At 41.3% G+C, this 16,033-nt stretch overlaps 1 protein-coding gene across 3 annotated transcripts in view; it reads left to right on the top strand.

The window, feature by feature from the left end:
• BRINP3 (BMP/retinoic acid inducible neural specific 3) overlaps positions 1–16,033 on the top strand; it is a 231,283-nt gene that overhangs the window by 116,004 nt on the left and 99,246 nt on the right. For all 3 annotated transcript variants that reach the window (XM_068140505.1, XM_068140504.1, XM_068140506.1), the window contains exon 3: positions 9,973–10,163. In XM_068140505.1, coding sequence (XP_067996606.1) covers positions 9,973–10,163 — 191 coding nt within the window. The remainder of the gene's footprint in view (positions 1–9,972; positions 10,164–16,033) is intronic.

The following is a 16,033-nucleotide window of genomic DNA, read 5'->3' as shown; positions in this document are numbered from 1 at the left end:
TAGAGGGCAATGAGGTCACCCCTGAGCCTCCTCTTCTCCAGGCTAAACAATCCCAGCTCCCTCAGCCTCTCCTCATAGGGCTTGTGTTCAAGGCCTCTCACCAGCCTTGTTGCCCTTCTCTGGACACACTCAAGTGTTTCAATGTCCTTCTTAAACTGAGGAGCCCAGAACTGGACACAGTACTCAAGGTGCGGCCTAACCAGAGCAGAGTACAGGGGCACTATGACCTCCCTGCTCCTGCTGGCCACACTATTCCTAATGCAGGCCAGGATGCTATTGGCCCTCCTGGCCACCTGGGCACACTGCTGGCTCATATTCAGGTGGCTGTCGATCAGCACTCCCAGGTCCCTCTCTGTTTGGCAGCTCTCCAGCCACTCCAACCCCAGCCTGTAGCTCTGCATGGGATTGCCGTAGCCAAAGTGCAGCACTCGGCACTTGGACTTGTTGAAAGCCATCCCATTGGACTCTGCCCATCTGTCTAGTCGGTCGAGGTCCCTCTGCAGAGCCTTTCTACCCTCTAACTGACTAACATCTGCCCCTAACTTTGTGTCATCTGCAAACTTGCTGATGACTGACTCTACCCCTTCATCCAGATCATCAACGAATATGTTGAAGTTCTGTGGTTTTAATCTGAAACTATACTGACAAGTTTGTTTTCCTGGTTCTCTTCAGCTCACTGTTTTAATTCCACTGGTTCTTTAGGGATATTTGCAATTTATACCACTGGAGGAAAAAAATAACAACAACAAGACCATTCATAATAAACCAAAACTCTTTTTAGTGTAACTCTTTAGTTACACCAAAGCAGAAGCATCCTTTTGTTTTGATAGAAAATAAAATGAAAATATTTGTCTATGCTGAGTAAGAATGCCAGGCTTTATTTCTTTTTGGGTGCAGGTAGAGGTCTGGGCATTTCCTGCTAAATTTAGATAGGAGGGTAACATCTAGATGCAAAGAAGCTTGACAGCACATCAACCCCAGAGCCAAGTGATAAACAAATAAGACAACAAAGTATTTTCAGGAAACATTTTGATTTATATTACAGTATCACAGTATTACAGTATCATCAAGGTTGGAAGAGACCTCAAAGATCGTCAAGTCCAATCTGTCGCCACAGACCTCATGACTAGACCATGGCACCAAGTGCCACGTCCAATCCTCTCTTGAACACCTCCAGGGACGCTGACTCCACCACCTCCCTGGGCAGCCCATTGCAATGGCAAATGAATCTCTCAGTGAAGAACTTTCTCCTCACCTCCAGCCTAAACTTCCCCTGGCACAGCTTGAGACTGTGTCCTCTCATTCTGGTGCTAGTTGCCTGGGAGAAGAGACCAACTCCCTCCTGGCTACAATCCCCCTTCAGGTAGTTGTAGACAGCAACTATTCTTCTGCTTTGAACAATTCGAATGGGTACCAACAGTGTAGTTATTATATTTCATAGTGTTAAAACAGCATTTGTGTATACCTTTGTGAGACTGATACTCGTGAAAAAGCAGGCTCACAGCTGAGTGTTGGGAGAAAGAACTGCCTTGATAAATTTAAATGCAGGTTAAGTTACTGTCACCTGTCATTGCTGCAAATAGTACTTCTGGCATACAGTCTGCAAGAATAATGTAAAAGTAAATGGGAGACAAAAAGGCTCTTGTTTGGAAGGTTAAACTTATAAACTGTATGGAAAATCAGCTAAATAATCTGCACTAGAGAAGATTATTTATGTTTATACAACATACTTCCTGGAAAAGAAGCAATTCCAGATGCTGTGTACAGCTTTGCAGATAAGACTTTGAGTCAGTGTTTGTTTGAGAAAATACACTTTGTCTGACATCAGTCATCTAACATACATTTACTCAGTTCCACACAGACAGGATCCACATCAGATTGTGGTTTGAGTAGATGGGAATTTGGTGTGACACTGAACCTAAACCAATACTGATGATCAGTCACATCCCAAAAACAAACCAACAAGCAGTTATCAATGCTTTAAAGAGCTCATGTTGTATGCCACACTAGCCAGGTCATAAAGCTTTTTGGTCTGCTCTGACTATGGGACAGAAGGAGATCATGCCTGCTCACAGTACTCCTCACCCCTAGTCTCCCTATGCCTCAGATTTGCAAACAAGCAACAGGGTGAGTAAAAAGCAGGACTGTTAGTTTTAGATTCTTTATCACACCTCGGGTTTTTCTGTGCACCTCCCTTTTGCCCACTGCAATAGATCGATCAGTAGTTCTGAAACAGAAATAATAAACATTGTGATAAAAGACATTTTAAAGACTTTAAGACTCTGGCCTGCGGCACATAATGATGAAGAATTTTGGCAGCTTGTGTTTCCCTTGTGCTTCACCTGTGTGTATCCATCAACACTAAATAATGTTATACTTTATTTTCTCCAACAGATCTTTATGCTGATTCACAAACTGTGTTTTCAAGTGAGTGTTAATTCATACACAGATTCAACTTTCTTCCTTATCTTCACAAGAAATCTGGTTCCTTTCTCTTTAATTTAGTCAGGGCACAAAGAAAAGAAAGAAGAATTTGATTTTCTTGTTGATTTTCAAGCCATAGCAGGTGCAGTCAAATTCATAAAGCATCCCCTCAGTGAGAGCTCCAGAGACTACAGTTTTATTTTCTTATCAAATTCCAGAGTCATTAGGCTTTATTCACACACAATCAACTACAGGCACAGGACCATGATGTCTATTGGCTCTTAAGGTTAGACAAAGTCTGTAAATATACTTTCAGCTTCTCTTTCTCATAACTCTTCTCCTTATTGTATCAAAAGAATTCTTCTCCAGGGCATACTTGTCCATTTTCAAGGTTGTAAATCCATATTGCGATTAACAAGCACAAATACAGGCAGAGAAAGCAGTGGCTCAAGAGCAGTCTCAGAGAGGAGGACTTGGGGCTGTTCAGTGATGAAAAGCTCACCATGTGCCAACAATGGTCACTGGCAGCCCAGAATTCATCTGTGTGCTGGCCTGCATCCAGAGCAGTGAGAGCAGCAGGACAGGGAAGGGATTCTGCCCCTCTGCTCTTCTCTGCTGAGACCCCACTTGGAGCACTGTGTCCAGTTCTGGTGTCCCCAGCATATGAGGGACATGGAACTGGTGGAGTGGGTGCTGAGGAAACCACAAAGATGATCAGAGGACTGGAGCACCTCCCTGGTGGGGGCAGGCTGAGGGATTTTGGGCTGTTCATCAGGCACAAGAGAAAGCTCCAGGGAGATCTTAGAGCAGCCTTCCAGTAGATGAAGGGGACTACAGGAAAGGCAGGAAAGGACTTTTTACAAGGACTTGTACTAATAGGATGACGGATAATGGATGGAGTTGATGAGAGTTGATTTAGACTGGATATTAGAAGGCTGAGGAGAGACCTCCTGGCTCTCTACAACTCCCTGAAAGGAGATGGAAACAAGGTAGGAATCAGTCTCATCTCCCAACTAGCAAGTGAAAGGACAAGAGGAATTATTTCCTCCCCAGAAGATTGTCAAGGCCTGGAACAAGCTGCCCAGAGAAGTGGTTGAATTACCATCCCTGGAGGTATTTAAAAGATGTGTAGATGTGTTGCTGAGGGACATGGTTTAGCAGCTGACTTGGCAATGTTAGGTTAGTGGGTAAGACTCAATAATTGTAATGGTCTTTTCCAGTCTAAATAACTCTATTTTTCATTAAAGCTGGGGAGAGGGTTGGAGCACAAACCCTATGAGGAGAGTCTGAGGGAGCTGGGGTTGCTTACCCTGGAGAAGAGGAAACCTCCTGTGCACCTCTGCTTGCACCCACTGTCCCTTGTCTTATCATTGGACCTCACTGAGCAGAGCCTGGCTCCATCCTGCCAACACTGCCCTTCACATCTTTATCACAGTATCACAGTATCACTAAGGTTGGAAGAGACCTCAAAGATCATCGAGTCCAACCTGTAACCACAGACCTCATGACTAGACCATGGCACCAAATGCCACATCCAATCCCCTGTTGAACCCCTCCAGGGACAGCGACTCCAACGCCTCCCTGGGCAGCCCATTCCAATGACAAATTACTCTCTCGGTGAAGAACTTTCTCCTCACCTCGAGCCTAAACTTCCCCTGGCGCAGCTTGAGACTGTGTCCCCTTGTTCTAGTGCTGGTTGCCTGGGAGAAGAGACTAACCCCTTCCAGGCTACAACCACCTTTCAGGCAGTTGTAGAGAGCAATGAGGTCACCCCTGAGCCTCCTCTTTTCCAGGCTAAACAATCCCAGCTCCCTCAGCCTCTCCTCATAGGGCTTGTGCTCAAGGCCTCTCCCCAGCCTTGTTGCCCTTCTCTGGACACGTTCAAGTGTCTCAATGTCCTTCTTAAACTACACTCTGAGCCTGCCTCCTGCAGAGGAATTAGCCTGTGCAGAGTTTCCCCAACAGCTGTAGCTATACATGGCTTTTGCATTGCACAGGACAGAGGAAGTGTGGTTGATGGTATTATGGTTCCTCTAAAAGATGAGCACTTGAGCTTGCCTTTGGTTTGTGTCTGTCCAGCTAGCAGCCTACCTAAGCCCCAGTCACAGACCAGTGCATGATGCAAATCTGCGGCATTATAGTGTTTCACTGACCTTTTTCTTCTGAAGTTTAATATGGTGGTGGCTTATTTTATATCGTCTTGGCCTTATTCAAGTTATGCCCTTGGGCATTAAGAAATCCTCAGGCTTTTCACAAAAGTAGAAGGTGAAAAACATCATCTCCTCTTCCATTGAGCTGTTCTGCCAACAGATTAACTTGCAGCTGCAGGGGAAATATTGGCATCAGACTCCCACTGTTGCTGCAGCCCATTTGAAGCAGTCACCTTCTCACCATCCAAGAGTAGAGCTGTCTCATTTAGAAGACATTAGGACAAAGGAACATGGGAGAGTTGCTTAGCATTTACAATGATGTGAATTTTGTTTTCCAAAAGTGCTTTCCAAGCTATGCCACACCACTATTCTTTAGCATTTACACTTCCTGGGACTAATATTATTTTACAAAACATGTAAGATGCTGACAATGAGGCATAACTGCTAATTTTGCCCAGGCTCTGGTTTGTGTATGGTTGACTTTAGCAGAGATTTTTGTGGTTATGAACAATCTATCAGACTCACTGCAAATCTCATTGTAGGCTCTGACTTAATCATCTGCAATAACAGAGATTATTTTCCCTTTTTGAGTATTCTACACAGCACAATTTATAGAGTACAACAGCATTTATTTTTATTTCCTTCATCTAGATGTTTTACGTACCACTTTCCTTATATCTTCCCATACCATATGATTTACAATGCATTGAAATGAATGCAAGGGTAGAAGAAAATGTATAATTTATACACATATTTGGGGAAAAAAAGGGAAAAAAAAAAGAGGCAAAAACCCCATTATGGATTGAAATTCAAAAGAGTTTTTATTGGCCTGCTGCCCTAGAATTTCTTTCAGATCCACTTGCAGTTTAAGCTTCTTTCAAGATGAAAACATGTCTGCAACTAAGGGGTGTTTTATGTCAGAACATTATTCTTAGATTAAACATCACTCTGGATGTCATGGCAGAGCAACACAAATACTAAACAGCAGAAAAAGATACAAGAAATAGTGTTGAAGTGAAAACTGTATTTTATATTGTACTTGTTTTCACCTCATACTGGCTCCCTGACTGATATTCTTCACTCTAAATTTCTCTAAGTAGAACAAAGGGCAGAAGACCTCATTCAGCAGGAAAAGACAGTGGCAGGCATGCAGTACAGCTGGTTAGAGTTGGCACCACTGGGCTTCAGAGTTGTGTATGTGCTAGCCAGGAAGTCAGGAAAGAGATTTTTTGGTAGGATATATAAACCCATGGTTCTTATCTGTAGGACGATGGAGAGAATGCTGCCCATAGCAATGACTAGTGCCATAGCTCTGGCACTACTTATTATATAACACAGTTCCACTATAGGCTTCATCCTAGGAGCCAGACTGACTTATTTCCTCTCTCTCTTCTACAAGCCCAGGAACTCAAAGCCACCATCCTTCTCAACAGCAGGCTTTGCCTTCAGCATTAAAGAACTCAGTCCAATGGTGAACATATTGTTTGGGCTGGAAATACATGGGCAACCACCTGCTGTTAAACCTTAGTTTTTTTCCAGTGCCATGACAGCTGCTAGTCTTGGCTCTTATGCAGTAGAAGAAGAGGAAGAGAAGGAAAGAATAAGCTTCTAATACCTTTAGTGTTTGTATCTGGTGCATAATTAGTTTTCCTGACCAGCAGCCAGGACTAATGCTACGTTGCACTGTAGGAGGTGTTCTGATGAATGGTATTCCTGTGACTTTGGAAGGCAGAATTTTCTCTGCTAAGAAGAAGATCATTTACCCTGTCAGGCCTGCTAGTCTGCCTTTGGCAGTGGGCAGGAACGTGATTTCCAAAGGAGAATAATGGACATTTGGTAGAAATGTCATCTAAGGGCTGGAGAGTTTGTGTTAGAATGACTGAGGAACAAATAAAAGCTGAATGATAAGAGAAGGGAGAAGGAAAAGGGAGAGAATACACCACTGTTGAAAAGGTGAAATTAAGAGTAAAAAGGGAACTCAGGTGTGTATAAATATACATACTTATGTAAGTCATATAAAAGTAACAAGGATATGAATTTAGTTACAGAAATAAACTCTCATTTCAGGATAGCAATTACAAGTGACTGTCACCCACCCAGAAAATGCTTGCAAAACCCTCTTCACTCAACATCCTAGAAATAACTCAAACACCCATCCTGAATTGCAGTCCAGATTTTTCTGCTCTTACAAATGCAGGAACTTCTGAAGTCTGATTTTTTCCCCTCAGGTTTCCTTTTGAAGACCAATTCTTGCTTGTCCATATCCAGGGATCACCAAAGGAGGACTAGACTGGATATTAGGAATAATATCGTCACCAAAAGAATTGTCAAGCCCTGGGACAGGCTGCCCAGGGAATCATAGAATGAATCATAGGAAATAGTTTACTCAGCAATGCAGTCTTGTATCTCAGAAGGCCCATGGTCTAGGGTGCATTAAGAAGAGTGTGACCAGCAGATCAAGGGAGGTTCTCCTCACCTTCTGCTCTGCTCTACTGAGGCCAATTCTGGAGTACCTGGTCCAGTTCTGGGCTCCCCAGTTCATGGGAGACAGGGAGCTATGTGAGAGAATCCAACAGAGGCTGTGGTATGCTACAAAGTAATAAACAGACCAGCTTCTTACCAGATGACAATTTCATGTAAATTAAGTCATGTGAAATAGATTGATTTTTCAATGTATTTTGATTTCTAGTTAACAAATTGAGATTATTGCACCTCCTCAGCTGCAGTTTAGTTTAAAAAGATGTATTGTTTAAAGCCTCAGTTCACAAAGAAACAGAAATGAAGCTGTAATCAACTCAGAGTAAGGTTCAGAGGAGATCCAGACAAGAGCTGTTATTACTTACACAGAATGTACCCCATATTTAGGAAAACTTTTAATCTGCCTTAGATGGACTGAAAGCTCCAAAATCTGAGAACTGAAACTGGCAATGTTCAGACTGCAAATTAAATGCACTCCCTGTGGTTGAATACTGCAACAGATTGTTGAGAAAGTCTGAGAGATCTTCAGCATCAGCCTCCAAGTCCAGGGGAGGTGTTTGGTATTTTTTGTGGTAGAGAGTTTCTTCATCAGTCACAAACTTGCTGACACAGGCAGCAAGATCCATTTGATGATATTCCTTTGGCTGCATTAAAAAGGGATCATTTTGGTGGTCTTCACTATTCCTCAAAGTTCTGACAATGAAAAATGGATGAAATGTAGCAGTAAACTGAGGTGTATAAAAACTGCAACTTCTCTGCTATTCTCGTGTTTGACTCTCAGCTTTGATATGGACAATTAGTCAGACAGCGAGTTTAGAAGAAAAGGTTTCATCAAGGTATAAAGTGAATATTTTGCATTATAAAGCTTGTGTTCTTTTCTTGCTGTCAAAGCAATTCTGTCTTGATGGACTCCTCAGGAACTACAATTGACCTATATTTTCTGATGTGTTCAAATGGGAAAAAAAAAACACTAAATAAAAAAATCACTGAAATATGCCTAGAAAGCAATAACACTTAAATAAAAAAGCTGGTTTTCTTACTTTTTTTCTCTTTCACTTGAGAAGTATTTTTAGAGTGCAGGGTAATTCACTGGTTTTAGTGCCTGAATTAATGGAGTCAATATGCCCAATGAATGTGTTTTTCATTTTAGAGACAAAAAGTGCTTGTGTGTAATTTTTCTAACTAAACTAAACTAAAATCCAGTAGTTGAATAAAAGCTATAAAGGAGGTTACTTGTTTTTTAGCTTCCTAAAAGGAAAGGAAATTTGTGATATTAAAACCTTAACACCTGACAATTGATAAAAAAAAAAAAAAAAAACGAAACAAAAACCCACATCTATTAAATAGTGATTTCCAAACACTATTTTAGGCACACTGGTGACATGCAGAATATGCAGGAGACTGTGGGGATCTGTTTAGTCTCATGCTCTTGACTGGCAAATTGCATTAGATTTCAGGTGTAGTTGCATAACACTTGCTCTGCTGTAATCCTTCTGATTTGATTTTGGTAGAAAATGTCCTCTGCAAGAATTTGAATGAAAAGAAAGGCGGTTAACAGGAGCTACTCTAAACTGTCACCTGTTATGAATGTAAATTTAAGCCATGTTGGGGATAAAACAGTTTGGCTCTGCAAGAGCAACAGGAGGATGCTGGAATTAGAAGGGTTATCCAAGAATGTTTTTATCTGGATCCTACTAATAGTTGCCAACTTAAAAGCACTAAAAAATGCCAGTAATAATCATGTATTATGAAGCTCATCCTAGTTGTTCAGCTGTGGGCAACTGCTTTGTTTCAGATGGCCCTCAAATACTGTTTATTTGTTGCATCCTTGATTTTTTCCCTTCTGTGTGTATTTTGTAAATGAATCTTGCGTGCTATTTAGCTGGGACCTTCAGCAGGATCTTTCAAACATTCTAAGTTTTTTTGCTTTTCTGTGACCTTATTTTAGGGACAGCTCAACAGACATAACTATAGGGATTATTCAACAAAATAATTTCTATAGTTATGCCAGACTATGGTAGGTAAGCATAGCCTAAAGGTTGCTTTGGATTTCATTGTCACAGTACTGGAGTTGGTAACCAAAAGAGTTAATGGTGTACCTTGCAAAAGCAAAGTTACTGCAAATGCTGTGTATCTTGGCTAGATTTTGAGGACAATGAGTCCTTCTACTAATAGCTCTTATCTGGTATCTTAATTGGTAAGCAAATGAATAAAAGATGTGTTTATTGCTTTGTAATTGACTTGTTTGTTTTCCCTGCTATCACTGATTTATTTTGGAGAGAAGGAGGGGACTTTGAATTCATTTATATCCCTTATACAACTGAAAAGTCATCTGGCTTTAGGAATCAAACCCATTATCTTCATGTTTCCTCAAACTGGAGGCCAAAATCATACAAAACTGGAAATGTCATAATAAAGTCAGCTATGGTGTGATATTGTTTCTCTAAATTGTTGAAATCAGCCAGCTACCTACCCAAGTGACATCATCAAAAATGAAAGAACGTTACCTGTTTGAAATGCTTGGTGCTGATGAAAACCCTTGTTATATTTGGCCCAGCTATGGGGAAAATACTAATTTAGTTTCAGTTTCAGTTAAATATGGTGTTCTGGCACTGTATTCCCATCAGGAGCAAAGAATGAACAACAAGAACAGCAGCATCCCAAGAGGCTTATTTTTTATTTAATTTTATTTTTTATTTAATTTCTTCCTGAGCAATGATGTTTTTATGCAGTGCTGCCTCCACTTCTAATAAATAAAGCTCATTGCTTGTCCTATAACACATGACAGAGCAGCGCTGTCAAGGCCGGTTGTAATACCCAGCTAGTCGCCCCCAGCTAGTCAGCAGAGCAGAGGAGTTTGCAAATGAAGAACATTTGTCTGAATGACATATTTCTGAATGAGAACTGCTTTGTTTTGCAGAGAGTTTGGCCGCTGGAAAGTAAACAATCTTGCTGTTGAAAGAAAGAATTTCCTCGGCTCCCCATTGCCGCTCGCCCCTGAGTTCTTCCGTAACATAAGGCTGCTCGGCCGCCGCCCGACCCTCCAACAGATCACAGAAAACCTTATCAAGAAATATGGGACACATTTCCTACTGTCAGCTACCTTGGGAGGTAGGGTTAATGCTTGGAAATACTGTGCATGAATTTGGTGTGACTGAACTGAACCTGTTGGTCACAACTGATTTCTCCGTAGAGCCGTGGTGCTCTTTCTTCTGAGAGCAGCTCTCCCAGGGCTGAACTTTAAAGCATGAGAACAAGTTTTGTCCACAAGCCTTATGGCTTCTGCTGATGTTGAATTTTGCTTTATTCACACTGTGTTAACAAATTTGTGGGAAAAAATGTAAGAAATCCTGGTGCTGAGACTGAGGTTCCTTGTGGCCATGCTCCTTCTCTGCACTATGAGGATATTAAGGAGACATTTTTTCTGTAAGAGGCCCTCATAAAAATCTACATAGTAACACAAGTGTCTGGGTCTATTAAGGTGCTGAAGAAACAAAACAAGAAAGCCAGTAACAATTATTTCCAAGATGTCTTTTCAGCTAGGAGGCTTTTAAACAACTTTGGCTGCTGGGAAGTCCCTATATTGTCACTCTACCCTTTTTAGAACCGATGTCCATTTAACCAGTGGGACTAAACTTTCAAAATGGGATGATGAGGATTTGCCATGTGATTCCCATTAACTTAATGGAATCTGCATCTCTAAATCCCCACAGACCACTTTGGAAAGGGTAGGCTGATATATAATTGGGATCCAGTTACCAAATGGATTGAAGAAATCCAGTGAAGAGGCCTAATGTTCAAGAGAGAGCATAAATTGTTCCAAATGAAAGATAATTAGTAGCTGCGATTACCCATTGAGGCATTACAAAACGAACTGACATTTTAGAAATGCAGCTTCATCCCTTGGTGGGTGATTATATTAAAGCTAATTCTGGTGATTGAGTATCCTTCCAGCAGGACAGTCTTGTCAAAATCCTTTATTCACCTGAGGAATGGTGCTCTTTAATACATTTCAGAACTGAATTCTAACCATATATTAAGGAAATGACAGCCTTCCTATTCTCTTTTGGCTGATACCTGAGATCGGTGACAGCTGAAACCGCTCACACTGGCTCCCTTTTGGAAAAGACCATTCTAGAAACAAGGTGAATTTCTGTCTTCCTGCAGTTCTTTAAAATAATAAGGAAATAATTCCTATCTTTTGTTTTGGTGGGGTGGGGTAGGAGGTGGAACTTGTGCTTCCCCAACAAATCCATTTCCATTACAATTTTAAGAACAACTTACGTGCAGCAATTTGGGAAAAAAATAGTCACAGAGTTTCATTTAATTTAATCAGTAAATTTCTTCCAATTACTCAGTGGATTTATTCCATACAAACCACTTTTTGTAAATGACTGTGTATTTTCCTGTGTTGCATACAGCCCATAGCACACTTGAACAGAAAATCTAATTGCAGAAGAGATTTTTTTTTTGTCTCAAAATACAAAATGTTATAATTAAAGATTTGACTGGTTTATGTATCCTAATGCAGGGATTACCCAGTGCTAAAAAATATTTGTTAGTATTATTATGTAGTATTATGTAGTTATTTGCTAATTGTTAAGTAACATTTAATGTATTAATTGTTATGGATGGCCCCTCCCAAAGCCAGGTTGGATAAGGCCTTGAGCAACCTGGTCTAGTGAAAAATGTCCCAGCTATGGCAGGGCGGTTGTAACTAGATGATTTTTAAGGTAACTTCTGAGACAGAACATTCTATGTTTCTATACTTCTAGTACTAATAGCCTTATTATGAAATTAATTTTCAAGTTGAAATTGGAGCTAACAGCTCAGGGAGAACAGTCTCACACCAGAATAGATGCTCTTGAAAAGTACAAACCACCAGTATTACACTGGTCCTAAGTAAAAACTAAAACTTAAGGGTAGTTCTTTTGAAGACATTTGAAAATTGTAACTTAAACATTCAGTATTCACCCCAAAGCTTCAGCATTTGATACAGGGAAATGAGGTTCCGCTACCCTTTTCCTAGCCATTTTCAGACCATCTCACGGAATCACATAGAATCCCATCATGGTGGGGTTGGAAGGAACCTCTGGAGGTCATCCAGTCCAACCCTGCTGCTAAAGCAGGGGCATCCACAGCAGGTTGCCCAGGATTGCAATGTCCAGGTGGGTTTGCAATCTCTCCAGAGAAAGAGACTCCACAACCTCTCTGGGCAGCCTGCTCTGTGGCTCTGGATACATTGAAGTCCTTAAAATGCAGTAGCTGCTACGTGCTTGCAAAACTTTTCCACTCATAGGGAGACTGTGTGGGCTTCTGGGCTCTGCCAATGCTTAATGAATCATAAGGAGGTTTTGTATTAACTTTGATGGAGTTTGGTTTAGGCCCCTGGCCTCGATTTTGAGGATGATTTCATGCACACCTGCTGCCTTCCATTATCATGGGGTGGGTGCTAAATACTTATTAAAAAAATGGTTCAATTAAAATAATTACTGGGAATTAGCAATTTCTAAGAATGCTTCCATGAGGTAGCTAATAACTTGATACATTTCTGTGTGCAGTCTCATTTTTTGGGGAGGACTAGATTGAATGGGAATACCCAGAGACGCTTGTCCAGACTTTATTAACATGCAATTATTATTAATTTTTTCCCTTTCAATAATGCATTCATAATTTCACTTTAATTAGAAGTTGGTTTATTCTGAAAGCTTTGCCACTTGTGTAAATGCAAAAAACCAAACTGCATGTGCATAGTGCACAGTCATCTGTATTCATGAACTTTCTGGAAAGCCTGGCAAATGAACAGTCCTGGGGTAAGATTTGTGTGCCTCTGTGACCACTTGGCTTTCATGAATATCCCTTTTTGACCATAAAGGGAACTCTTGCACATGGTTGTTTGCGATGCGTTCCCCAGCCTTTATTCACAAACACAGAAATATGCTCCTCGAGGGCATTCTGAAATGGGAATTTAGGGAAGTTCCATTTTTCTTGTTGCCACAAGATAGTGTGGAAAATGACATTTCTCACTGCTTCTATTTCTTATGGAAATTTTATCTTCTCGTGACATAAGGCCGATGTCCATAATGATCATCTTCCAGCCGCAGGATAGAAGGACTCTGTGTAACCTGGTGTTTGCACAGCAGTGGATTCGAGGCTGAGCTCATGTGTCTGTGCACAGAAGTAACTTCTGCTGCTGCACTGACTGTCTGAAGGGTCAAGTCTGCAGAGAAACGAGAGATGTGGCTGCTCATTTTGGCGCACACACAGGGATGCTTTGTCAGTCTGGGCCATCAGTAGGGGCTGAGAGCATTTCTTCCACTCTTCCAGGCTGCAAATATCCTGTTTGCTTTAGCAAAATTGCAAATGCATGCAGCCCAGTCAACAATGACCAGAGGAGCTTTAGAGGAAGGGCAAGAGAGACTTCTAGAAGGGAATTCCTTCTTTGAAGGTGAGAGAAGGCTCTACAGGACATGTCTCTGAGCATCTCATTTAATTAGACTTGCTTTGAGTTGGGAATTGGACTGGATGACCACTAGAAATCCCTTCCAGCCTAAATTATTTTCTGACTCTGTGAAGTGTATTTCCAGTATTTTTATCAACTTTCAGCTAGCAGTTCCAAAACACAGAGATTCTCCTTTGGATGAGAAACAACACACAGTTCTAACTTTTCTTCTTTTGTTCTGTATTCATACTTTCTTGCTTGCCTGCAGCATCAGTCAGTGAAGGTCCAGCTTACTAAATAATGTTCCATGTGTTGTACTTGTTAAAAGATTTACCAAAAATGGTGTGCACTAGTGAGCTTCAGAACTGGAAGTCATTGTGAAGCTCAGAGCATCTCTGTTAATTAGGTGTAGGAGAATGAAAATACTAGTGAATCCTATTTTAAAGACATTCACTTTAATGTACGGTCTGCTCAACAAACCAACAGACTGGGTGACCAGGAAAATATGGATAACCAACACATTACAGGGAAAAGATAGACCCTTCTTCCAGACATGTGGGTGATGCCAGTCAGATTTGGGTGCTTTGCAAGATGAAGATAGTGGACAAACAAGTCCTCTTTGCATCTGGAAACATGGCAACAAAATTTCAGGAGGTTGCCAAGGCTTCTTATGAAACTAGACTCTTTTTAGGCAGTTTGCTAAATGGTAATCTTAAGTGTTTGAGGTTGATGTGTTTTTGTATTGTCAGATGTAATTGCTCAGTGTCCATTACTAGGCCATCAATACATTCAATTCTCAGGAAATATCCCTTAAAGATGTTGAAGGCTTTGAGAATTAAAAGAAAAATAAAATAATTTTGACTTCACAACAGACAGCCTTAATATGTGTCAGCAGACCAGCTTAACCCCAGCCTCCTGTCATTCTCCTCTCCACTGATTGCAGCCCCACAAGTGAGTTTGATAGTTACACCTTGACTATCCTACACACTGAATAAATAAGGTCAGGTCTTCTGCCCCTGATTATTATTCCTCTTCAGCAGCTCATTGTTGTGCATACAGAGATGGGAGAAATTGTCAGATGGTGTAGTACATTGGACCTTAGTGAATTCTGATGGATTTATGATCACTTATGCTGACTGCTGATAGGACTTTTGTTTTCCCTTACACCTCTTTCAAGGTAAGAGTACATACATTGTCAAATAAGAGAGAAGAGAGGGGAGGTCCAGTCTCAGATGACTGATGTGAGAAAGAAGCTTCAAAATCTGGCATTCACATTGCAAACACTCCCCTCCAGGAATGTAAATTTTCCAGCATTTAGGATTCTGGATGCTAAGAGGAAGGGGGGGAAAAAAAAGGGGGGGGGGGGGGGGGGGGCAAAAATATATTTTCTATTTTCCCTCTCCCCATTTATTGAATGAAGAATCATGTTAAACCCTAAACCAGATGGTATGTGTGGAATTAACATTGCACCATGATTCACTTGAACCACAGAAATGATGCTGCATCTGGCCTCACATTAATTTATGTACTTTCTGAACCATCAGCATCTGCTGAAGTTTGGAGAAACGACCTGATAAAACCCTAATGATACATTCTGTGATCTATATGTGAAGAGATTTTTACACTAAAACTTGGTTATTGTGCATAGCAAAGGTATAACAAAGTTAACTTTACTTTTTTTTTTTTTTTTTTTTTTACTGCATGCATTCCAGCTGCTGTAGCTGAGGTGTTCTGTTGGGTCAGAAACTTTTGAGGAGTTCAAAGACCAAAGATATCAATGAATCAGAGAATTCCAGTATAAGGGGAATTGGAAGGAACCTCTGGAGATCGTCCAGTCCAACCCCACTGCTAAAGCAGGGTCACGCACAGCAGTTGCCCAGAATCATAATGGCCAGCTGGGTTTGGAATCTCTTCAGAGAAGGAGACTCCACAACCTCTCTGGACAGCCTGCTCCAGGGATTCAAAACCCTCACACCAATCAAAATCTCCTCATGTCCAGATGAAATCTCCTGGGTTCTAGTTTGTGACCATTGGACCCTCGTGTCCTGCCACTGTGCACCACTGAAAAGAGTCTGGCCCCATCCTCTATGCTTCCTGCCCTTTAGCTGTTGATCCTCATTGATCAGATTCCTTCCCAGGATGCTCTTTTGCAGGCTACACAGTCCCAGCTGCTGCAGCCTCTTCTCCTCACAGAGATGCTCCAGGCTCCTATGTGTATTTGTAACCACCACTGGACTCTCTCCAGTATTTCTTCTCTGTGTCTCTTGAACTGAGGAGTCCAGAACTGGGCATAGTAATCCAAATGTGACCATGCTAGGGCAGAGTAGAAAGGAAGGAGAACCTTTCTTGATCAGCTGATCACACTCTTTTTTACACCTCTGTAAGATGATGCTGAAATATATCTGTCTTTGTTATCCTTTTATTACTATTTCCTCTTCTTCTGACATAAGGTGATGGGCTAGGAGACTTCCCCTATTACAGGAAGGATCTAGATGTGCTGGAGCATGTCCAGAGAAGGGCCATGAGGATGATTAGAGGA

This window comes from Melanerpes formicivorus, unplaced genomic scaffold (genome assembly GCF_026170545.1).
Source record: "Melanerpes formicivorus ecotype bairdi unplaced genomic scaffold, bMelFor1.0.p_v2 SCAF_7, whole genome shotgun sequence".
Classification (NCBI taxonomy): Eukaryota; Metazoa; Chordata; class Aves; order Piciformes; family Picidae; genus Melanerpes; species Melanerpes formicivorus.
Note: the sequence above shows the minus strand (reverse complement) of the source record. Positions and strands in the feature narration are given on the sequence as shown.